Here is a 26,499-nt window from a genome sequence, read left to right on the forward strand (position 1 = left end):
CAGCGTAGACCTGTACTTTTAAAAAGATTCATATGCAATGACTTGACTCGCATTGAAAATTAAAAAAAACTAGAAGAGACGTTAAGTGAAGTGTTCATTAAAAATATATATTTTTTTATGTCGTGTCATATGTTATCATATCAACTTTGTAAACTTTAACAGCATGTTATTATACTAAAATTCCCAGATATTTCACATACGTGATGGTGGTGGACAAAAACACAAAAGCACAAAAAAGCAGGGATGATGGGTTACAGCAAATAGCTGTTTAAATAGCTGTTTTAATATTCTATTGAACAAAATCTTTATCACATTATTAATCACATATTCTTATAACAAAGAGGTGTTACATGTCCAGACACGATCCATTTTATTTGTAATTAAAAACACAGACAATTCAGTTTTCCAACAGCGTCACCGGCTAGCACTTCATGCTCCGATTTAAAAACCGCACAATTCACTGGAGCGTAGTAAACGCCTTTTAGTTTACAGCCGTCTTCTACATTCCATACTCTGGCACTTAAATCGCCGCATGAGATCATATGTTTCCCCGATTTAGAAAAGCTGATATCTTTTATAGAGGCCGTATGACTGGTCAATGTTTGACACAGAATAACCGAAGTGTCCGAAATATTCCAAACGTAGATTTTTCCTGACTCGGTACCGGTTACAAATGTATGTCCATTTGGTGAGAACATTGAGGTAGTAATATTGGAATCGTGTTCTGGTAATTCCGATACTGTACTGTGCTTCTCCCCACTGAAAAGAAATAGCCATTGAAACATTATAAGAATGGTAACACCAACATGTCTAGCATGTGTTCAGTTAAATAACTGAAAAAGTTTATGTTATATATGGCGATCAGTTGATTAAATACTGTTGCCGACAAGAAATGACAACTTCTTCGTATATGAGAAAGTACAAGATTGGTCAAATACTTCAGCCTTGCGACAGTGACTCGTAACAGTGGATGATTTGTTTCAATTTAGTTGCTAGATCATCAACAAAACCCTCATTAGTATCCCAGAAAGCTTAGACCAAAGCCAAAATCTGATCCTAGTTCAGCAAAGGATTTGGTCTTGCTCACCGGACAGTGTATACTATGTGCCTATGTCTTATTGAAAGGATAGTAAGTTAATCGAAATTGTTGGTCTGACACAGTGAGCATTTAGCCTTTGTCTTACCACTGGCCACTTACTTTATTTTCCATACAGTGCATTCTCTTCCCGCAGCTGTAATCACGTGACCACCTTCCGAAGAACAAGCCACTGCAACAATGTTCGGTTCCCACTTCCAGCTTGTGATTGGCGTGTAGCTATTTATGTCAAACAACCATATCTTCCCCAAATATGTTCCTGCAACGAGAAACGAACGGACTGTATCCTAGACACTTTCTAGAAAATTAATACAATATTAACGTTATGACAGCAGAAGCATGATATTTGTAAGGAGTGTATTAAACAAGAGGCAAAATGTCCGCTACAGCCGAAAGTTGTGACAGCCCTTTTATTACTGATTTGACTCCGCTTGTTTTAAACCTGTGTTTTAAGAGTCCTGATTCTATGTTCTCATCATTACTTTCTATATGAAATAACATTGTACAACTCATATTTGTCAGAATATCCAGTTTTTGTTTTATTTCTTGCGACACAACTCTTCTCTTGAAGGTTTGTCTATATGCAATCTAAAATGACAGAAAAATATCCGGTTGACCATAATACAAGAAAACCTAGTGGTCGCGTACAAATGCTAACATAATAATTGTAGAAAGACATCAGAAAATATCTACTTCCACTTTTATTTTACGTAACAGTTCAGACACAGAAATTCGGCGTTTGATATCCATATGTGAAATCCAGGCCTTTTTACATAAATAGTAAAATTTTGTACATACCAAACGTTTTATGATATATATATATATATATACATGTATATTCACTGTATTAAACAGAACGACATCTAACAACTTATTTTTCTTTGGGGCAAATTGAATTTCAGTGGGTGGATATTTATTCATAATCCATTTTGGATTGCCAAGCTCGCAACGAGAAATACTTTCATTGAAATAGTACATTAATTTAAGAAACATGTACAATCTTACCGACGGCGATATAAGAGCAGCTGCACGAGAACGCCGTGGGACCGTCCTTGCCGCCGTCGCTTACATTCAGTTCATGAAGTTTTGTACAGTCCATTGCATAATACACCACACATTTTGCTTGTAAAGCTGACTTCGCCTGGTGTTCCAAAAACATTCTTGTTAATTTTAAAATGGTCTGAATATTTTGTTACATTTTATTGTCCTTAACCTACAATCAAATACTAGTAAAATTCCGATCCACAGACGAACAAGAGTGCCCTTAAGGCCCTGTATCGCTCACATGTCCTATCTATTACCCTAAGGTAACCTAGCATCAACTTTGATCTAAACAACATGCACAAACATTTTGACCATGTCTTATGTACACCAAGTAGATCATTAACAAAGTTTTCAATAATCTGATCCAGTGACTTAGGTTTAGATCCCAGTATCCCACTATCTAAATTTCATACAAAGAAACATTCTCACAAAGATTTATGATGATCATGCTGAAAAAAATGGCCCTCTAAAGTGTTAACAAGATTTTTCTATGATTTGATCTAATGATCTTGTTTGTTCCAAAGTGACCCAGTTACAAATTTATCCTAGATCTTAAACAGACAAACAGTATGTCCGTTTGTATTTTCAAAACGGACGTACAAAAATGTTTCTAATGAAAAAGAAAACATGTATACCAAATAGTCTCCACGATGGCCGTGATCGAGGACAAGGAGTTTACTGCCATCGCTAGTGAACTCTGCCTTCTTTACAAATCCGTGATGGTCTTCAGTTCTACCAATATCGTTGTCGTCTACACTGTCAATACTTTGGATCTCGCAACTACGTGACCATCCGTTTGACTTTGCTATTTGCAACAGGGATGGAGAAATGCAAAGAGAGTTGAAATGTAAGTCTGCTTCTACAGGTACAGCTTCGGTCTTGCTAGTGTTCTGCTTCATCGCGTTGAGGTCCCAAACTTTCAGAGTGCTATGATATAGACGCAATAACACTTGCTTAAATCGTAGATTTTCAGCAGCCAAATAAGATCTTGTTTGATAACTAAAGGACTTACAAACTGATAAAAATGTTTTAACTAAAAATTATAGAAATAAAAATCGCCAATTTAACAGGACACCCCAATGCATATACTTAGATAAAGATGCAATACCATCATTTTATTCTTTTTTCTACAACAAATATAGATAAACTGATTAATTTTCCTTATACTTAGGTTAGTAGCTACTTGATTTGAATTCTGCAGACTATACTTCGTGTGATAAGCCAGGTAAATACATTATTTGAAAATGAAAAATAAAATATTGACCTGCGGTCTAATGTCACCGACACCAGTCTACATTTCTGTACACATTTTTACAAAATCAAAAAAGCAATATCGACCAACCAGTCTAATGACGCCGAAACCAGTCTAGATTCTGTATTTTTGTCCACAGCCAAACATACAACCCTGTGAGAATGACCATAAAACGTTGAAACAACCTCCCAAACGTCCTCCTTGGTGCTTTTCCAAAGTTTGATACTACGGTCAGAGGACGCTGAGAACATGTATGTTCCATCCTTAGTTATCTTGATAGACCATATCCAAGCCGGATGTTCTCCGAGTTTCTGCAGACAGACGCCTTTCGATGCATCCCATATCCCAATATGATTATCGGCTGATCCCGTCATTATCTTATCATTGCAAATAAAAATCATTACTGACATGAAAATTGCTTTATTACGATATATAAGTAAATGATATGTAAACTAGATCAATCCGGCTTGCATTTCACAAAATAAGAGCTGTCCGTTAAGACAGCGCGCTCGACTTATCTCAGTGCTTGACTCTAAATTAGAGCTTTGCCAGTAAAAAGGGAATAACTGTATCAAAATTCAAATCAGAGTTATGGGGATTGTTTCTCCTGGTGTAGACTTTGATATTAAATAACTGTTTATAGTTTCAAGTCAATAACTTTGAAAGTAACAGATATATTGGACGTTATATAAAACTTTAACCAAAAAATTCTAAGTTAAAAAGGGGCATAACTCTGTCAAAATTCAAATCAGCGTTATGAGGAATGTTTCTCCTGGTGTAGACTTTGATGTAAATAACTGTTTTAAGTTTCAAGTTAAAAGCTTTGAAAGTAACAGAGATATTGTACGTTATATAAAACTTTAACCAAAAAAAAAATTAAGTTAAGAAGGGGCATAACTCTGTCAACATTTAAAGCAGAGTTATGGAGATTGTTTCTCGTGGTGTAGACTTTAATAGTAAATACCTATGGTAAGTTTCAAGTCAATAGCTTTGAAGTAACAGAGATATTTGACTTTATCAAAAACTTTAACCTACGGCGACGGCGACGCCGACGCCGACGCCGAGGCGGGTGCAATAGCTCTACTTTTTCTTCGAAAAGTCGAGCTAATAGATACGAATTGAAAGAAATCACATTCCGTATTGAACTAGGCAGAAATCCGGTTATGTACTTTTTCAAATATATTCACACATCTTTGATAGTTGTAATACATCTGAAATATCTTCTCCATACAGACTGATATGATTTCCGTCTAGCTAAAATTGGAAAATGGTTTTGTACATCGAAGGGCTCCGCTTCCTTTGTAAAATTCTTACACCGAAATGTTTTGGGAGTTGTTACAACAACAAGGACTTACCCTTCGCCCACCGGGATGATAGCAACCACAGAGGACAAGTTCCGGTCTTAGAGCACGGCGTTCATTCCTTCTCTGACCTTTACCTGGCATGTTTCTTGTAAACCAGTCAAATGTGAGTGGTTCAGTTTTTATTCTAGCCAAACCTGAAACATAAATGTAAGTCAACAAACCAAAACGATACCACAGAATGACAAAATCAACGACGTGGTAAGGATGTTATGTTTTAAAAGTTCCATATGGACCTGGAAATAGCAAAAAATACGCTAAATAGTCCTATTTAACTCAGTTTTGCGCTAGTTGCATGTAAGGAATATTTCAGCAACTTCGTCATATTTCATGTTTTTCTCGCCGTTTTCATTATATTTTGTTTTCACTACAAAAGTCACAAACGTACTCGTTCATGGTCTTAATTCACGCATTATAATCTTTGTTGATTACACATAAGTAGAAGGAAGTAAAAGTGCAAAATAACAAGGAAGACACTTTTAATCTAAATTTAACCTCCTCTGTTCAGTCAATTCAAGTGAGTCTGGATGTATGTCTGCATGTAATTTTAAAATTACCGGAGCTATATGATTGTTTGGCCTACTTTGACAGCTGTAAACTAACCTTGCTGTTATTATTAGGTGCGTGTTCAAGTGTTTATTTTGAGCCATACGGAAGTTATGTCCAGTGGTAATGCTAGTGTTTATGAATACCGAGGTTTTGCATTTATGCAACATTTAAACAGTTAATTAAGTGATCATAGATTCAAAATATCCACAGAGTTATTTTACTCTGACGTTCCAGTATACACTTTGGTATGTATGCCATAGGACCGTCGATGTTTCGCCACTTCACACAACTAATTGGTAAGGTCGATAGTGCGATATGATGATGTGAAGACACGACGATAGGATGTGAAGACGCGAAGATAGGATGGCACGATAGTAAGATGTGAAGACGTGAAGAAACGATACGATAATGCGATTATACGATGTAAAGACGCGAAGATACAATGTGAATACTCTAAGATACGATACGATAGCGCGATAATACGATGTAAATACGCGCGGATACGATAAGATGGCATGGCACGATATTACGATGCGAAGACGCAAAGAAATGATGTGAAGAAGCGATATTACGATTTAAAGACCCTAGATACGATACGATACGATTCGATACGATGGCGAGATAAAACGATGTGATGACACCAAGTTACGATTCGATGGCGCGATAATAATATTTGAATGTGCGTAGATGCGATGGCGCGATAAAAAGATGTGAAGATGCGAAGATACGATGTGAAGATGCGGAGCTACGATACGACAGAGCGAGAATACGACGTGAATACGCAAAGATACAACAGTGCGATAATACAATGTGTCGACCTAAAGATACGATACGATGACGCGATAATGTGTAAAGACGTGTAGATTCGACTACGATGGCACAATAATTCGATGTGAAGGCGCGAAGATACGATGTGAAGAGGCGAAGATACGATGTAATGACGCGAAGATACGATACACAGTATGATAATACGATATGTAGACACGAATATACGATACTATGGCGCGACAATTCAATGTGAACACACGAAAGTACGGTGCGGAAGTGCGATGTTACTTTCGCATCGTGTTTTCCTGTTTTAACATCGTATTATTACATTATCATCCCTTATTGCGATAATACGATGCAAAAACACGATGTGCAAGTACGATACTTATATTGCGTTTTCCCATCGTGTTTTCGCATCGTATTATTGTGCACAGAACTAAAAATGCACCAAAGGCTGGACTACAATGAACTGATAATCTAGGGGGTTAATGTCTAAATAACTAGGAACTGTTATTTATGTTAAACGTTATATGAAAAACTCAGTAAAATCCTTGTGCAGGTATAAAATCAATAATTTTAATTTTTCACTGCAAGCGTAGACTTCTGAGCTTTTTTTCAAAAATTAAAATTATTAAAAAAATCTGAGAAGTCTACTGCTGTTTTTCCTTGAAAAATGAACTTTTATATATATTTACATTATATATATTTGTATTTATATTTGAAAATGTAGCGTTTTGTTTATTTTTAGGTTTTTTTCAAACAATATTTCACTTGCGTAGCAGCAGGTAACTGACCTAACCAGTGTTTCTAGATTCTGTGCCAGTACTTCCCTGTTCTCCGCAAATTACTGCAAACTTCTCTACATGGTTCAGAAGGGGAGCACGGTTGATTTAAGACACAAAATCTATAGATCTGCGCTCTCCCTATTGAGCTAAGCGGACAGGCTGAAGACGTTGCACAAGTCCGTAAAATAGTTAATGGAATTACCAGTTCGGCAGACGACAGCCAACATATCGCCATCAGGCGAGAAATCAAGGTCTAAAATTTCGTGTTCTAGTTGAAGAGTGCCACAGTGTTCGAGTGTCTCAGCTTTCGATATGTATAACTTGCCGTTCATAAAGCCCGTTGCTATGGATTTGTTGTCAGGAGAAAACTGTATACAGGTGACCCTGTCGTTCTCTGTTGGTTCACTCTTTAACTATAAATTACACCAAATTTACTTTATTCGAAATAAAGTATCGCATTCCATATTATCATTAGTATTATTTAAACGCAATGTATAACAAACTGCTTCAGTTACCTGTAACTGGAAAATTACTCTAATAATACAGTAAGGCATACCTCGTTCATTTGACTCACTGAAAAACGCGCTTGCCTTGGGTCGCTAGAATTTATGCTAAAATTGTGAAAGTATGTATATAGCGAGAATCGTGAATTTGTATCGGAACAAACGGACAGACTAATCTCTGTTATACATCAAATAGGACATCATGACTAAACCGATCGTAAACAACAAAATATTGCACATTTCGGAAATTTATTACCTTTGTTCCATCGCAATCAAATAAGACAATTTCTGCTTCTTCTGTACCTAATGCTATTGTTTCCCCATCACGAGAAAAACAACACGGATTTACAGAATGTACAAGCATGTTCATCTGGGTGCGCTTGTCATCCGGGACGCTGGACGACGGAAGTGACGTATAAACTGCTACTTCCGAGCCTGTAAGGACATCCCATATCCTCAGACAGCCGTCTGTAGAAGTGGAAACAATCTTGTCACCTGAAATAGAAATTCATCTTGCAGCCTCCTTTTATTCAAAATGTGTTACAGCAATTTTAACTTTAAATACCATAAAAACATTACAAACATCCGTAACAAGAGCTCATAGAACACGAAATTTCCCCTTGATCCATTCAGTAATTGCACAAGGAACAGAATGTCAAGTCTGAAGATCCTGGGCCATAGCATTCTTGAGTTATTATCTGGAATCTATTTTATTTTTCAAGTTATCGTCCGGAAACGGTTAAACTGTTCCGAGTCACTGTGACCTGGACCTTTGACCTACTGACCTCAAAATCAATAGAAGTAATATTCTGGTCATGATCAACCTCCCTATTAACATGGTTTAAGGCCTAAAGGGTCTCGAGTTTGCTGGTCATGACCAACTATGTATTAAGTGTCGTGATCCTAGGCCTAAGCGTTCTCAAGTTATCGCCCGGAAACGGTTTAACTGTTCCGGGTCACTCTGACCTTGACCTTTGGCCTACTGATCTCAAAATCAATAGAGGTAATCTTCTGGTCATGATCAACCTCCCAATTAACATGATTTTAGGCCTAAGGGTCTCGAGTTATCATCCGGAAACCGGCTGCTCTACGGACTGACCGACATCAGCAAAACAATATACACCTCCTTCTTCGAAGTGGGCAGGGCATAATTAGTAAGTGCCAAAAGCACATTTTTGGATAACATAACCTTCTTGGTCCTCGCGGATCATGGAGTTCATTCAATGTTATTTTATAAAAAATTGAATCAAGCCTAAGCCGGTGCTTGGGCAGCAGGTTGAGAGGTGTTGCCCTCTTCATTTCCCCTCATTCAAACCAAGCGGGTCGTTTTAATGTGTTATTTTCAAACTTGTTGTAACTTTACTTAATACTAGAAGGTGTTCCGTTTATCAACAAGTTAGGCATTTTAACCGACTGAAGGAAGTCTGTCAGTCTGATTCTTCTTTCTTGGAACTGTCAAAGTTAAGCCGTTGTCTACGGACTGATTCTATTGAATTTTACTCAAGTAGCAGAATTGTTAAGGGTTTTGATTCTTGACTGAAATTTTAATTTTAACAGCTTGTTATACAACTAGAATGATACAGTCCACAGACTTATTAAAATGAAACAATAAAGTTACCTTTAGGAGAAAAATCGCAAGAGAGTGGGCTTTCTTTGTGACCTTGTAAAGTAAGTTCACATACTTCGTTAGAAGTGTCGTCTGACAGAGTGGTATTCTTTATTACGGTTGTTGGTATTTCGTGAAGTTTCGTCAGCTGTTGCCTTGCCGGGTGATGTTCCAACTGTTGGGACGCCAGCTGGTAAATAGACAAAGGTTCTCTCAGCAAAAATGATAGGTTCGAGCCGATGAATCGCACCATTCTGATTAAATTACCAGCCTTAGCGATCTTTGCTCCGTCTGTAAGTTCTGAGTAGTATTCATGCCCCATTCCTGCTTCAAATTTTGTTTCTACAAATTTAAGATCAAGGAATAACTTAGAGAACCTTTCCATATCACCAAGTTTTAACAGATGATATGGTAGTTCTCTAATTTTTCTTCTGTTGATATTCTGAAAGCCTTTGACTCTGTTGCCATATACTAAAGGCTGTTCTGGTAGACCTCTGTCCTCCACGACTGGTTTTACTGAAGCCTTAGATTTTGACCCTTTTGATATATATTCCTTACCGCCTACCCATTTGCTATCAAAGTAATCAGCTATAGCCGAGTGAGCGTTATGGTTCATGTCTGAATCAGCTGAAGTGTTAAGGTACCTTTCTTTTGCTGTCTCGCTGAACTGTCTATGAAACCAGGTTAAGACAGTCACGCCGTCAGATCCTCTCTCAGACAGATACTGGCCTAGTTCGTGCCGTACCCTTGTCCATAGTAATGGAGGCATTCGGCGCATAGGCGGGGTCCAGTACTGAAATAAACTGTCCAGAACTACGTCATCACATGACAAAATGTCTTCAAGCTCATTTTGTGACAATCCATGCTTAGAAGCGGTAATGTACGCTAACGCATGCTGAACAAATATCTTTCCAAACATATTTTCCAGACGTTCAAATAGTATTGTTATCATTCCTTTGATAGTAGGTGAAATGTCGTCTGCCTCTATGTTGTCATAAGATTTCAATCTACTCGCAATGTCAGCTGCAAGACTCAAATACAACGGAAGTGGAGTATTAAGGAAGGCATTCATAACTAATTTCATTTGAGGTTCTGTAATTTTGCGACCTTTACACTTCATCATTTTCTGCAGTATTTCCGGTCCTTCACCAGGCAACAGTTTCATGACGTGAACAATATTTTCTTGAGGCAAGTGCTTTTGGAGGACATACAACGTGTCTGCTTCTAAAGAGGAAAGCACAACCTTAACATGTTTCGGTAGGTTCGCGTCAAGTTTCAGCCAATCAAGTTTCCTACCATTGTCATCTGAAGACAACTGATCAAGTGAATCCAGATGAATTATCAGTGGGGTAGTTTTCGTAGCATTGTTCAGCGCATTTCTGAAATAATCAGCAAGTTCCCTGGTAGAATCTGGAATCAATGCAACATCTTGAAAGTAAGCATGTGCTATTTGCTTACAAATGCTTAAAAGCAGGCTTCTTACTGATCCTGACTGACTTGTTGTTCCAATGAATCGAACAATCACAACACTATTTTTGAAGATTTCTTTTGCTTTCCCAGCGCTTACAGCCATCAATGCCGTTTTACCACTTCCGGAACTTCCGGAGATAACCAGAGGCTTATTTCCGCCTGTTTTGCCTGTAAAATATCTTTTAATTTCCGTTAGTTCTTTTTCGCGTCCTACAAAAAGCCTTCTTTTCTCTTCTGCCAGTTTTAAATGCTGAACAATTTCCACTACATCTGTGTCATTTTCAATGTTTCCTTTCTTTTCAAAGCTGTCAAAAATCATGCCGATTATTTTCCGACAAGCTTGGTCACAAAACTGCCTCACTGACTGCATCCCGCCTTTGACATTAACGTATGAATAATTAAAGGTATGAATGTTTTCATGTCGAACTTTTTCAGGCAGTTTCTTTTGTATTAGAAATTGTAATCTTTCATTCGCATCTTTGTCCACTTCCGACCCTTTCATGTCTCTCAGTCTACGATGATGATGAATTTTGTTCTCGATATCTCTAAGTTCCCTGATCATGAAACATGACTGGTTGTCACGATCTAAGTTCTTAAATGCACCCGACTGGATCTCCATTTCAGTTACTGATACAAAGTATTTACTGCAGATATCTGGTTTTCCATGGAAACACTCAACAGCTGCTTGACGAATTTGCTCTTGAATTACTTCTATATCCTTCCACCACTGATCTTTGTCTTCGTCATCACGCATAGATCGCAACACATATTCCTGTTCCAAAGCATTTTTGTCAAGGCGATAGAATGTCTTCAATAAACTGGCATCTTGATTATTGTTAATCAAGTAAGCCAGAATCATTTCATATTCGGATTCTTCGATGGTCGCCGGTATTGGCCTGTATCCGTATTTGTGGCTAAGGATACACAGAAATGCGGGGCCACAACTTTCCTTTATGCATCTGGAATGAAAATATCGAAATGAGCATGACGCACGTGTATGCGGTGCGCTGGAAAAAAACACAAGACAAAACAGGCAAATATTTAGTGGATGCCATCAAGGATGTTGACAATAACCCTTGATAAGGTGGCGGTCCTAAGTAGTCATTGTCGTTAAGATGCGTATCTGAACTGTAAACTATGTTTTTATTATTAATTATTTAAGAAACAATATATCCTAAACAGCGGCATGCTGGTTCCTTTGCATCTGAACTGCAAACAATGTTTTATTCAAAATAAAATTACCGTTTGAAATTACTTTCATTTTTGTCTTCTTTTTTGATTTTTTGTTGTTTTTTTTTGTTTTTGGAGCGGGTTTCATTTATAGAAATAAGGTTATATCCAAATGCTAAATTTTCGTGCGCTCGAGATAAGGTGTCGTGCGCACGAGATAAGATGTCGAACACTCGAAATAAGATATCGTGTGCACTAGATAAGATTTCGACCGGTCGAGATAAGATGTCGTGCGCACGACATATGATGTGACCACGAGATAAGATGTCGTGCGCACGAAATAAGATGTCATGCACAGTAAATAAGATGTCGTGCGCTCGAGATAAAATAACGTGCGCATGAGATAATTTAATTAATATGTAAGCGAGCGCCATCGTTTGAACAAATCTGTACGGAAGTCATACAAGAAGCTCAAAAGCTAATGTTCATCAACTTCCACAAACGGGTTCAGGGGAGATCTTTTGCAGAAACTGTGTCAGATACACGACAGCAGCAGACGACGACTGAAGTCGGAAGTTTCAGTGATCACAATATCTCACATGAGCACAATTTGAATATCATGAAAATGCATACAACTGAACTATTTAATACATTTAAGTCAGAAACATGTATTGAATTCTGCCATTTACTCTTAACCAAAGTGTGGTTTTCTATTCAAACTTAATTATCAGCACTGGTTATATTATAGCCCCTACTTTACATAAATATACCTTTGTATTTCGTCCACACACATTTTAACGGTGGCGTGATGTTTTGTTGCCTCGTCCGTGACGCCCCATCTCATATCAATGGTACCAAATTCTAGACCCAGTCGCCTACATATCTCTCTAACGTACGGGTATACATCTGTAAAGAAAGAAGTCAGGCTGATATAATTTAGTTTCTCTATATCATCTGGACGGCTATATGCATACATGTTTTCGGGATGATTTATTTATTACAGTTCAAAACATGCAAAATTGATTATCGTCGTACATATAGAAGCCTCTAAATTTGCGTGTTAAAAACAAACTGTAAACATAAAGCGATTCTGTGCATGATTTTTACATACATTTATCTGTAGCCTGTTCAATACAGGTATGTAGAAAAGCATTCTTGAAACAAGGAGTCGCGTTTTCAGAACGCAAAGTCATGCTAACGGGTGTATGTCTTCTGTTGTTTTCTGAGGTTCTAAGTTTAACGGTGAAGATCATACGAAAGTCAAAGTCATCTATATATAAATTAGTTTGTAGGTTGTGCCACTAGGATTGTTGAGGGTGAGTATGAACTAAATCGGGTCATTCATGTGGGCTGTAGGCAATCTGGTTTGTACGGACGGACGAATGGGCGGACGAACAGTTCAGTCGCTATATGCCTGGGAGCAAAAAAACGTTTGTCACACAATAGAACTTTTTTGTAAAACTGAATTCATCAAAAACTGCAGCTTATGTTATACTCCTAAAGTAAAACTAGAGTTGCTTTTGAGAAAAGCGCATGTCTCCCACAACTGCCTAATCATCTAGATTGGCATTTCTTCTCCATTATTTATCCGAGTCAACCATGCACCAAGACCTGTATCACTGGCATCAGTATTTTCTGTAATTCAAGGGCCATAATTCCGAAGTGCTTCGGCCGATTTGGCTAGTTATCGAACTTGGCCGAGGACTTATTGGCATAAACGTGTTGTTCAAGTTTGGTGAAGATCGGATGAGAAATGTTCGACTTAGAGTGCGGACAAGATTTGTGACTGACAGACAGACATACGAACACACACACAGACATGAGTAAATCAATATGTCTCCCACCACAGTGGTATGGGAGACATAATTATACGGACTTACAGTTTCTGTTATTAGTACGGAGAAATGCCCATTTAAAGTTACATTCTTTTTCCTTGTGATGGAACATTTTTAACATGTAAGGTGCTTACCTCAATTGCATAAACATAATTGTGTCGATCACTGGCCTAGTTTTACACAATGAACTAATCTGCTTTAGAAGAAAAGGCAACTGGAAAATTGTCACTATGAAAATAGTTATATAACTATTAGATACACACTTTCTTCCTTTCCTAATGTTATGCATACAAAGAAAAGCCGCATAACTTTTGGAGATAAATTTTGCCCGGCTTCCAATACCCCTAGAAAAGTATATAGCATCCCAATTCAAAATGGCAGACACTCTTTTATCTCCCCCTTCATACCTTTCATGAGATTATTTCTTTCCGCTTTGGTGTCTGTGAACGTGGAACTCACAAAAACAAGAACTTTTTTATTCATGTCCGGCAAATCCGGGATGACCAGTTCGCCACTGTAGATTGCTGTCTTCGTTTTCTGAAGATTTAAAATTTTAAACTTTAAAAATGAGTTCTATATAAGTAAGTTTCGCGGTGACATTATTTTTTCAAGCAAGACCGTGCCCACAGAATGTAGTATAAAGTCGTGCGTTTTCAATAATAAAATATTCTTTTTCACCTCCAGGCTCTACAGATGCCGGGTGTAAATCATACAGAACAACATGGTCTTGCCGCGATATGAACACTGGTTCTAAATTTCTGAACGACAAAACTTTTTCCAATGAACATCTTTACAAAAAGTTACATTTTGTTTTATGAATTTATATCTCTCTATGCCTTCACTTATTAGCATTTTGTTATGCGAGTAAATACATTTAATGGCTTACCAAAGAAAGTTCTTTCTTTGGGGATTTGGCTAGTTCATCTGCCTTTGTGAAGAATTCCTGCCATTCAGGTCTTTCGCTTCTTTTACCTCCAGGCCAGAGTTCGCTGTCGGCAACTTCGTTTAGAATATCAAGCCAAGGCTCAGGAACTTCCGTCAAAAAAGCATCCATTTTGTCGTCATTCCCAGAAGGCCCATCTGTTTCCTTGGCAACATTGTCATTGCCATCGGCGCCAAGTTTTGTATTATTTAAAAGATCATTTAAATCATCGACCTGCTTGGGGAATGAAGCTGTATTAGATTTTGGTTCTTCAACTACAGCTTTAGTTGGTTTTGACGCCGAGGTTGGGCTCGAGCGCTTGGATGACCCTGACCCCATTTTTACTGAAACAATGACAAAATAGATACATTTTTTAAATACAATACAAATCGGTTCCTAAATGTTTATTTTCATTTGCGTTCCAACCCGACTGTCAAACTATTATGGCAGTTTTTTACACAATTCAAATTCACTGAAGAAGTCAATGCTCATTTCGAAAACCAGACAAAATCGAGCCTGATTGTACAGATCTCATTTGTAACAGATTTGATTTCGTACGTATGCGATCGCATTCGTAATAGGTAAAATGCTCTTCAAGAATGGAGGAAATAAAAGAATCTATCTATCTATCTATCTATCTACCCCTGATCGTAAATCAGCCTGATCTTGAACATTTCAGACATGCTGTTAGCGCATTCCACTACTATTAAGTGACTACACCCTGTTTTTATCCTGATTTTACTCTTGTTAATACAGTTTTATCTTGCACTATCTTCCTTTTGACATCTTCATATGGGAAAATTAGACCCATCGATTTTTCACACGAGTGAAAATATTTTATATAGCGCAAAGAAGGAGCCCTTTACTTTATTTAAATTCATGGAAAAAGTATTATAGGTATTTTAGCTTTGCAAACGATGTGATAATATTCAATGCATTGTCTTTCTTATGAATATTTTGTTTTAAAAATGAATTTTAAAGAAAATGGTCTTTTTTGCATATACTTTATGTCTGTCTATCTACAATTAGAAATATAGTAAAATATGGATAATTTGCTGAAATTTCTTCTGTTTAACAAAGAATAAATAGATTCTTATGTGTGCTTAAAGACCTTTGCAAACGACTTAGTAATCTATATTCATTTAGCTATTGTTTCATACTAATTTCAGTTTTCTAGGTGAAGAAGAAAATGGTCTTTTTTAAGCATTTTGCAGATTAGTATAGGTTTTTTTTTTCCTTATCGGAAAGACTCGAACATTCCCGTATGTTTCCGTCAATTCTTACGGAATTTAAGCTCCTTAACGGTAAAGACTGATATCTTCTCACCCGCTAAACAGCACACATGTACGGATTTATAAATTAGTGGACGCTCCATAATATGATTTGTTTACAGCCAATAGTCAATTTTAAACAGCTTGAGGATCGAAGTTCAAAATTCAAAACAGAAACGTTGAAATTTAAGGCGGCATATTTTGGGCAAGTTAGAAGTAGAAAATAAAAATTCAAATTTTGAAAGGATGATGTTGAATTTCGCTTACATTGAATTTCGCACAGACTCGGAAATCGAAATCAAAATAAAAAGAATTCGTCGAATTTCGAGGCAGAATTGAAATTAGATCCAGCAGGATGACCGAAATTCAAATATTTTGAGGGGAGCGGTCGTCCAGTGAATAATGTGTCGGCCGCTCAACCCAGGGGTCGTGGGTTCGAGCATCCATGAAAGGGGTCACGACCATGACTTCTCATATGACACCAGTACTGAGTTTTCCCGGAAGCTGGCTGTTTAAAAGATAGTTCAATACCAGTTTTAAATTCGATTGCTTGGAAAATTCGAGCATGCTTGAAATATAACACCGAGAATAATCTATTTAGATTTTTAACAAGGAGCTGTGTTCAATAAACGCTTGATGCCCCCCCCCCCCCCCCACGTGGCATCCTTCTCGATACAAAGCAACCTTAGTCCCAAACGAGGTCAAGTTCAAGGTCAAGGTCAAACTGAGGTTAGGTGATGTCTGAAGATGAGGAATGGTCACAGGTTACATCAGCATTAGTATCAAGTCATTCTAGTAAGGGGTATTGATGCTGGACGAAACGGTCCCATTTGGTGAACCTCGTACGGATGGACGGACGGACGGACGGACGGACGAACGAACGGACGGACGAACAATCACTATATGCCTCCCGCATCAGTAGATGCCGGGGGCATAAAAACTTGAATTTCGATATTTTCGATCTTGCACGATTTTTAATCTTTGAATCTTGAGCAGATCGCAGTTTCAGTATTATACTGAAATTCAGCTTTTCAAAATTTGAAGTACGATTTTCGAGATGGCTCGACACTAATTGCTTGCTCGATATTTGACTTTTTCATTTCAATATCAATCTTGGAACAGGCTGTTCATTCAATACGAGATCGAAATTTGGCTTTTGGAATATTATAAATTTCGATCATTGAGCTGGCCCGAAATTAAAAGCTTTAAAAGCTATTTTGCAATTTGACGTTTTTCGATCTTCAGGTGTAGCTTAGGATCAAAATTCGATAAGTTATGAAGTTGAATTTCGATCTTCGAGCTGGCATAAGATTCTAAGCTAGTTGGACACCGCTCACGACATAATAATAAATGTGCAGTTATTTGATTACATAAAAAACTTCTTAAAATCTTTATTTCATAATCATGAACATCAAAGAAAGTATTATAAAAGCGAGTTTCCATCTGATTGTAAGAAAGTAGAAATTACTTTTGGAAAGTCATTGTTTGGTTTTATAATGTGTTTGTTGAAAATACCGTTATAAATTGTATTCTGATTAAACCACCAACAGCCATTTAGGTTTCTATTTTCTAATCTATCTCTGCAATCACTGTAAATTAGACTTAACAATATCCCTAAATCCATACGATCAAAACTATTAATGTAACGGTACATTGGCGAAGAAGGGTTAGACATCGGCCTGAAATACGGAGTAGGCCGAAAACTAGCGAACAGTCTCGACAGCCGATTTACCTGGCCAAACGTATTATCGGCTTTTGTGATGATTTTCACGATGGGTCTAATTTTCCCATATGACTGTCATTCTTTTAACTTTTATTCTGGCACAGACGCGCACCTGATAGTTATACCCGAAAGAGGCGTCAAGCAGTATACATACATACATACATACATACATCATGAGAAAATGGGCCTTCGGGAATCTTCGAGGCTTTGCGACCAGTGTGGGCCCAGATCAGCCTGCGCATCCGCGCTGTCTGATCAGGGCCCACCACGTTCGCTGTTATTTCAAAGAAGGCTTATTCTACCTGAATATGAAATTTTCTGACCCTAATTCAGATGCATAAATGCACAGGTCAGCCTAAATATACACTTTCCGGAAATTCACGAAAATGTCTGCGATTTTTGTCATTTTAGGGTCCATAACTCTAAGACAAATAGCGTAATATGGCTACTTCTCGAGGAAAAAAGCAATCATGTCATGTTCACAATGCTAAAATCAGCAAATTTTGTCATTTTAGGGGCCATAACTCCAGGACAAATGGTGCTATATGGCTGGTTTTCGCAAGGAACCGAGATGTTATAGATATATAACTTCTATACAAGTTTGGTCAAAGTGAAATAATAAATATGGTCTCTATTGTGTTCACAAGACTAAAATAAGCAAATTTTGCCATTTCAGCCATAACTCCAAGGCAAAAGGCGCGATATGGCTGTTTTAAAAGGAAGTGAGATCCTATAAGTTTAGTAAAAATCGAATAATAAATGTAGTTTCTATTGTGTTGACAAGGATAAAATCAGCATTTTTTTGCCAATTCAGGGGCCGTAACTCCAAGTCATTTGGTGCAATACGGTTGTTTTTTAAAGGAACCGAGATCTTATAGACATATAAATTGTGTGCAAGTTTAGTCAAAATAAACAAAACATGTGGTCTCTATCGCGTTCACAAGGCTAAAATCAGTAATTATTGCCATCTCAGGGGCCATAACTCCAAGACGAATAAGGTGATATGGCTGGTTTCCGAAAGGAACTGAGATATCATAGATATATATAAGTTCTGTGCAAGTTTTGTCAAAATCAAATAATAGATGTTGTCTCTATATTCACAACAAAAATGTGAACGGACGGACGGTCGGACGACATACAAAGGGTGATCACAATAGCTTACTTTGTCACTTCGTACAAGTGAGCTAAAACATGTTACAAATGCGTTTCAGATGTAAAAATGCACTTTTTTGTTCATTTTTCCGATCGAAAATGACATGTGACAAATGTGATCAGATGTCACATCAAAAATCGACATCGATCACATTCGTCTCAAAAATTGTTACATATGTGCTTGATTTCCGTTACATATGCGATCTCATTTGTAACAAATGCGATCTGATACGAATGTGGTCCTACAAAGCCATTACATAAATTTGGTATTACACTAAGTGTAATAATGATTTCAAGTTGACGTGGTTTTATGTAACGGAGACGTTGGACGAATTTACGTGATATATCTAGGTAAAGAAAGAATTTTATTGTTTCAGCAGGGAAAGCTTACATGTGATATTAAATTTATTAAACTAGTTGAATAAAATTGATAGAAAGCTCTGCAGAGCATCGCGTTTTATTATTTTAAATTATTCAACTCGTTTAATAAACTCAGTATGAAAAGACACTTAAGTTATATCCTTTATACATGTATTAGAATACAGACTTGAAATTTTTACACAGAAAACTGACAATTTTATCAAAACTTTCTGTCATTACTGTCCATCGGTAGGGAAAGTAAGTCTCTGGATGCTTTTACTTTCAACTTTAAAAAAACAACAACAACAAAACTAAATAGTAACTACATTTAAAGATAATTTGAAATTCGCCCCCTTAAGTATTTTCATCGTTACATTACAAGATTTCTATCTATCTTCCTTTTTCAATTGGCAATTTATGCTCATGCATTTAAATCTACAAAGCGCATTAGCAAGATCAAATGATAAAACATTAAAACACTTTTCGCATACAAAGTCTTCTTTATAGACACATGATGATTGAAACATCTACCTGAACCATCAACATCATCACGAAACATGAATTATAAAGAAGAGTGCGCTTAATTTGTAACTATTTTTAGTTCAAAAAACCAATCAAATCCGTCAAATAATAACAGAGATAAAAAAGAACACACACGCATAAAAAAAAATAGCTTGGAATTTTCTTAATGAATAAAGGGCGTAACTTTTGAAATATATGTGCCAGAGAGTGGTACATTGATTTTAAGTTGATAAAGTGAATGTACGAAAAGTTTAACCAAGACTATGGATGCGGCCGCGTACACCGACCCAATGCAGTTGTCAACATGAGTATATCCTTACCATCTCTTTACATTGTTTAAAATTTAAAAGTTTTTCTTAAATAAAGGGATGTAATAATACGCGTCTAAATGTCTAACAATATTCTTCTCAATCCATCTAATACCAATAATATAAAGACTCCTGTTATAATGAAAAAGTATGATTACGTACAGCGAGGTGGAAACAATGTTTACGTCCTTCAATATCATATCAACTGGGAAAGTGCTTAGTTACCCGCGGCATAAACAGTGACAGCATTCGCTAAAGAACTTTGGAAAATTATACAGTAATAAATGGCTGTAGTACCCAGCGTGTTTATGAAAATATCCAAATGATCTTTAAATTCACACATTTTAATAAGTATAAAATCATATACAAGTACATGTGTTTGTATATATACACAAAAATACCTTATTCATAAGTCCATGCCTGTAAGTCCACTTTCTGTTTATTGATCTACATGTAAACAATGTATGGAGTGTATTTCTTCACGGGTATATCGATATTGCAAAATCAATACGGAGAATCCTATATGTACATAACATATGCATAAGGAAATGTATATCAATCGACCTATCTGCCAGCCCACCGTAACCTTGGGTAAATATTAAACGTTGCATGACGAATATTTCGCTTAATAAGTATATAATAATGATGGTGATATTTTGAACGAGTGCACTTACTAGTTTTGTTAAACTAGATTGAAAAGTATACATGTATGTTAAGAACTGTTTTTACTGCGGTACATACTGTCGATCATAATGTGTGGTGTTGTGCATAACATGTGTACGATACCATGCATAAAGAAGATTTGACTGAATAACATGTGAAAGGCACCGGTAATAGAAAATTAATCATATAATGTGTACGGGAAGGTTGACCATAATAGGCCGGTTATATCAGACACTTGGGTTTCAGACGAGCTATACTGCTATAGGCCAGGTGCGCGGCTCTGGCCCCCAATATATCTCTTGCTTTTCCATTTTTGCAAAAAAAAAAAAAAAAAAAACATACCACAAGTAGATATACTGCAAAATATTATGAAAATGATTAAAATAGTATTTGACGGCGTTTAAAAAAATGCCGCTAATACCATCAAAGCATTGTAGGACCACATTCGTAACAGATCGCATTTGTAACAGATTTCGTACGTATGCGATCGCATTCGTAACAGGTAAAATGTGTTACGAATGGGTATGTCCAACATGGGGGTTGACATGAGAAGCGCATATGCATCATGTTGAGTTTTATTCTGAAAATGTTCAATGAGTTGGTTGTCATCGCAACATCATTAAATGACTGCCATAAGCACCATCAAAAGTTAGCGTTGTCGTCGTCGGGGTCAATGACGGCATAAAATTATTTGAGCCGCATCATGAGAGAATGGGCCTTCGGGAATCTTAGAGGCTTTGCAACCAGTGTGCGCGCAGTCTGATCATGGCCCACACCGTTCGCTGTTATTTCAAAGAAGGCTTATTCTACCTGAATATGGAATTTTCTGACCCTAATTCAGATACAATGTACATAAATGCACAGGTCAGCCTAAAGATAGACTCTCCGGAAATTCACGAAAATGTCAGAATGCCAATTTTCCCGTGACGTGGCTCAATTGCTATTATCATTTCTGCATCCACTGCCACTACCACTATAATATGATTACAACTTCAGCTATTTCTACTGTTACCTTGACTTGCTGAAATGTAGACCCACATGCTCAGGTTACTAGTTCGAACCCGGTGGCGACATACATTTGTAACTATCTTTCGTCATCCAGAGCTGTTTCAAGTTGGTTGACGAACATGAAGTTGCTATGTCATGGGACAAATTATGTACTCGTTAGCCTTAAGTCTAGGAGGGCCCGACCTTGTGCTGCGGACTAATGTCTATGAGATTCTAAGAAAATACACCTTATTTTTTAATTACCCTCACCCCACTGAGCCCGCCTGTGAGGTAATAGGCCTTCTTTTATTATAATCCCGCCGTGAAATAGCGGAGTCTGTGTGTTCGTGCAGTTATATATATATATAGGTTCTTGTCCTTGGCATAACTTGCCCATGCATAGTCAGATTTTCAAATTATTTGATACAAATGATCAGCATGGATAGAAGGTGTAATGCGATCATGATCCTTGTTGCTATCTCCAAGATCAAGGTCACAGCTCTGAACTTAGATTTGTTTTGTTATTTTGTTGTAATATATATGTTTGTGCCCGAATCATAACTCGCTTTAGTCAGATTTCCAAATACTTTGGTACAAATAACCAGCATTTTATTGACAATCTGTAGTGATCATATTACACCTATTACTGCAAACGTCTCAAATTTTGGCACTCTGTAGAATGGTCCAAGATGATGATTATTATGATGATGATGATGATGATGATGATAATATTGATAAAAATGTCAATGATATTAAAATCAGTACAATAATATCTTTATGTTAGTAACCGACAACTTCCCAGTTTGAAACAGCACCGAGTGGCGAAAATCTCAGCAGATACGAGTAGTTTTCAACCCGTCTCAAACGTGTGTCCCGCGACACTCTAGTCGATGGTTAGTTCTTCCGATTATTTACAATTGAAATTTTACCCTGGCTCATATACGAGTTTACACTCATACGTTCGTTTACTGGTCTGGTTAAACGCACCGATATGGAGACACGTAAGGTCTTAACTGGGTGGATGAGAGACACAATATCTCTGGAAATTCCGGTTTTGACTAGGAATTCAACCCGTTCCGCCGGTTTCGTAATCTGCAAAACTATCCACTGCACCACCCTCACCTGTGGAGTTATTCGTGCCGCTCCTATAGAGATACAAAATACGAATATTTCCATACGAATGCAGACACCAGGACTGGCAACTAAACTCTCTTAGAAAATATTCTCCAATAAAGTTCACGTCAGGGTTTTAAATGGGACATACTTCATTTGATGTATCCATTGTCGTCAGTATAAGTTTTCTTTGATGTTTAAAGCAATACGAATTGACAAAGATAAACAAAACGAAAACGAAAACCCTATCTGGCAGCAAACCCGCGGACGCCGACGACATCAGGATCAATAGCCATAAGCAGTCTTCGAATAGTCAAGCTAGTCACTATTTTTAAATATACATAAATGTATTTATACCAGGTGTTCAACTTTTACAAGACTTTCTATGTCAGTTGAGACTGCCTTGATCTTGATTTTAGTGCACTTTATTTGCTGATGAAGCGATACAACCAGCGATGTGCCGATTGTAAAAGTTGATCAGGGATTGCACGTGGTGTGCATCTTTCCCTTTAATCATACATATGCATATACATGTATTCATGCATTTAGTAAAAATGAAATCTTACAAACCAAACCCGATATGGATAATTTATAAGTGACATGTACATGTAGTACCATGCTACTATGAACAGACCAGTCATGATAACGGTATTCTTGCCAAGTTTAATTGCCAGATAACCAGCCAATACCAAGATATTAACCGAAACGGAAATATCCCTCTAATCAACAGGAGGTCCGTCATGGCCCGCCATCGCTCACATGAGTAATACTACACTATACATGTTATTAAATGTGCGATTTTTGCCATTTTAGGGACCATAACTCTAAGACAAATAGCGTGATGTGGCTACTCTTCGAGGAGAAAAAGCAAGGTCTTATGATACATAATTTCAATGCAAGTTTGGTCAAAATCAAATAAAAATATGGGTCTCTGTCATGTTAACAATGCTAAAATCAGCAAATTTTGTCAATTTAAGGGTCATAACTCCAACACAAATGTTGCTATATAGCTGGTTTTCGTAAGGAACCGAGATGTTATAGATATATAACTTTTATATACAAGTTTGGTAAAAATGAAATAGTAAATATGGCCTCTATTGTGTTCGCAAGACTAAAATAAGCAAATTTTGCCTTTTTTGCCAATTCAGGGGCCGTAACTCCAAGTCTAATGGTGCAATACGGTTGCTTTTGAAAGAAATCGAGATCTTATAGATATATAAGTTGTATGCACGTTGAGTCAAAATAACAAAAATGTGGTCTTTATCGCGTTCACAAGGCTAAAATCAATAATTATTGCCATTTGTTGGGCCATAACTCCAAGACGAATAAGGTGATATGGCTGGTTTTCGAAAGGAACCGAGATACCACAGATATATATAAGTTCTGTGCAAGTTTTGTCAAAATCAAATAATAAATGCTGTCTCTGTCGTATTCACAACAAAAATGTGAACGGACGGACGACGGACGACGTACAAAGGATGATCACAATAGCTTACTTTGTCGCTTCGTACAAGTGAGCTAAAACATGTTACAAATGTGTTTCAGATGTAAAAGTGCACTTTTTTTATTCATTTTTCCGATTGAAAATGACATGTGACAAATGTGATCAGATGTCACATCAAAAATCGACATCGATCACATTCGTCTCAAAAATTGTTACATATGTGCTTGATTTCTGTTACATATGCGATCTCATTTGTAACACCTGTTACATATGCGATCGCATTTGTAACATCTGTGACAAATGCGATCTGTTACGAATGTGGTCCTACAAAGCATTAATTACTACCTTGATGGTTATTATTATAGAAAGTTGACTATGGAATGCCTTAGCCGTCTTCTGATGTTGATATAGCTCTTGATACTGTACATATACCGGGTATATGAAATGCCTCTACCCATATATACGGTGTTTATACATGTATATAAAGAGCTTAACACTGTATAGGTGGTGCTTCAATCTGTATTTGCGGTAATTTAACTGTGTATACGGTTGTTTCAACTGTATATGCGGTTATTCCATCTGCATTTGTGGTCTTTTTAACTTTATATGCAGTTCTTTCAACTGTATATGTGGTGCATTCAATTATATATGTGGTGCTTTCATCTGCATATGCTGTGCTTAAAACTTTGTATCTGAATTACTTTATGTGCGGTGTTTTCAACTTTTACCTATATATGAGGTACCTGCAACTGAATGTGCATTTCTCTTAAATTTACATGCGGTGATTTTATCTTTATATGTGGCGCATTGTATTGTATATGCGGTGCTTTCAAACGTATATATATGGTTCGTTTAATTGTATATGCTGTACCTTTATATTTATATCCGGTGCTTTCAACTTTATAATGCGATGCAAATAACATTATGTGCAATTGGTGAATATTACAAAAGTTAACGAATACTATTGAAAACATCCGACATAGGATTATAATTGAGCCGTGCCATGAGAAAACCAACATAGTGGGTTTGCGACCAGCATGGATCCAGACCAGCCTGCGCATCCGCGCAGTCTGGTCAGGCTCCATGCTGTTCGCTTTTAAAGCCTATTGGAATTGGAGAAACTGTTAGCGAACAGCATGGATCCTGACCAGACTGCGCGGATGCGCAGGCTGGTCTGGATCCATGCTGGTCGCAAAGCCACTATGTTGGTTTTCTCATGGCACGGCTCATATTATTCGAGGGCATTCTGCCTCCTCTACATCGGTTCAGGGTAGGCCTAAAGTGCGAAAATACGGTTTATGATTTTCGCGAAAATAAGATTTTTACGAAAATATGCCATATTTTTTGTTTTATATCTACTTTAACTTTATTTTATATCATTATGCAGATACGATCAGTAGACTCTTGTAAAGCAAAAATAAATGATTTTAGTCCAATAATTAGCGACTTTCATTAATACGCGTCAAAATCGCTAACGAAAATAACTTTATATATGCGAAAATAAGCTAATACATATTTCATATTTTACATTAATTTTTTAAAACTGAATTTTCTGTTACTTTAAAGAACATGTTTACACAAACTTAAATACGAAAAATAATTGATTTTGTACCAGTAATAACGACATGAACAGCAAATATTTATGATGTGAGCGTCAAAATCGCTAACGAAAAGAACTTTCTATAAGCAAAAATCAGCTATATATTTTATATCAGTTTACATTTTTTAATACTGTTTTTCCTGTCACTTTAAAGAACATGTTTGCACAAACTTATATACGAAAAATAATTGACTTTTTGTACCAATAATAACGAAATGAACAGCAAATATTTATGATGTGTGCGTCAAATCGCTAACGAAAATAACCTTAAAAGCGAAAATAAGCCATATGTTGTTTAATTTCCTATTGTTTTCTTTGCATTTTCTCTTAACTTAAAGAAGATTTTGACACGTTTATAAATAAGAAGTGACTCAGTGACTTTAACACTTGGCAGTTTACGAAACACCCTGAAGCTAGACCTACAACAAGTTCGATCTTGCGCGAAATTGTACAAGTAATGTAGGAATTATGGCCGCTGACTCTGTTAATTTTTGCCTTATTACATATTGGTTAAAATTAATGTAACCACATTTCAGCAATTTTCACAAAACTTAACAGAATGTATAATTTCGAATTTTTATAAGATAGCCTGGGTTATGCTCCATAATGCACAAGATTGTAGCGTAATGGCCTCTAAAAGCCACATGGCACCAGTGCTACTAGACTTGTAAAACCTGTGGTAGAACTTTCACACACATATATAAGATCGAAGACGCAGTAGTTCGTTTCTGATGTTTATTTAATTTCAGGTAGTTAAAGAAAGTCTTTTAATACAAGTAATTTTATTGTCTCAGTGTCCATCTTTCAAATAATATTTAGCTACTGTAAAATGTTAAGAACTAATTATGTTTGAGTTGTTATTCATGAAATCTACATATTTGGAAGGTAACCTAACGAGGCATAATGGTATTTTGACTTACGTTGGCAGAACCACGGTTGGTGGCTCTGCCGCCTTGCCTCCCTGACTGTCTAGTACATAGACCTTTTATATGCAC

General features: G+C 36.9%; 1 protein-coding gene across 2 annotated transcripts; it reads right to left on the bottom strand.

The window, feature by feature from the left end:
* Positions 1–244: 244 nt before the first annotated feature.
* Positions 245–20,252, bottom strand: LOC123531726 (NACHT and WD repeat domain-containing protein 2-like). 2 transcript variants are annotated; one of them, XM_053518613.1, is made up of 13 exons: positions 20,099–20,252; positions 14,326–14,705; positions 13,847–13,976; positions 12,375–12,510; positions 8,977–11,393; positions 7,615–7,853; positions 7,058–7,268; positions 4,748–4,890; positions 3,483–3,769; positions 2,776–3,067; positions 2,102–2,237; positions 1,199–1,355; positions 245–759 (listed from the first exon to the last, which is right to left on the bottom strand). In XM_053518613.1, the coding sequence occupies exons 2-13, from the start codon at positions 14,698–14,700 to the stop codon at positions 381–383; spliced, it is 4,902 nt and encodes a 1,633-aa protein (XP_053374588.1). In that variant the 5' UTR covers positions 14,701–14,705; positions 20,099–20,252; the 3' UTR covers positions 245–380. The 2 variants fall into 2 exon arrangements, with proteins under 2 accessions (XP_053374588.1, XP_045168880.2); XM_045312945.2 differs by lacking the exons at positions 245–759; positions 1,199–1,355; positions 2,102–2,237 and having other exon boundaries at positions 2,782–2,945.
* Positions 20,253–26,499: the final 6,247 nt, after the last annotated feature.

The sequence above is a fragment of the Mercenaria mercenaria genome, chromosome 11 (genome assembly GCF_021730395.1).
Source record: "Mercenaria mercenaria strain notata chromosome 11, MADL_Memer_1, whole genome shotgun sequence".
Lineage (NCBI taxonomy): Eukaryota > Metazoa > Mollusca > Bivalvia > Venerida > Veneridae > Mercenaria > Mercenaria mercenaria.

Bases quoted from the DNA above. Each gene is read 5' to 3' on its own strand.
- LOC123531726 (XM_053518613.1), bottom strand. From the start codon at position 14,700: ATGGGGTCAGGGTCATCCAAGCGCTCGAGCCCAACCTCGGCGTCAAAA. The intron at 11,394-12,374 runs GTATATTTATGT...TTTTCATTCCAG, and splicing joins TGTGTGGACGAAATACAAAG to ATGCATAAAGGAAAGTTGTG. The intron at 3,770-4,747 runs GTAAGTCCTTGT...TGCAATGATAAG, and splicing joins ATCATCCCGGTGGGCGAAGG to ATAATGACGGGATCAGCCGA.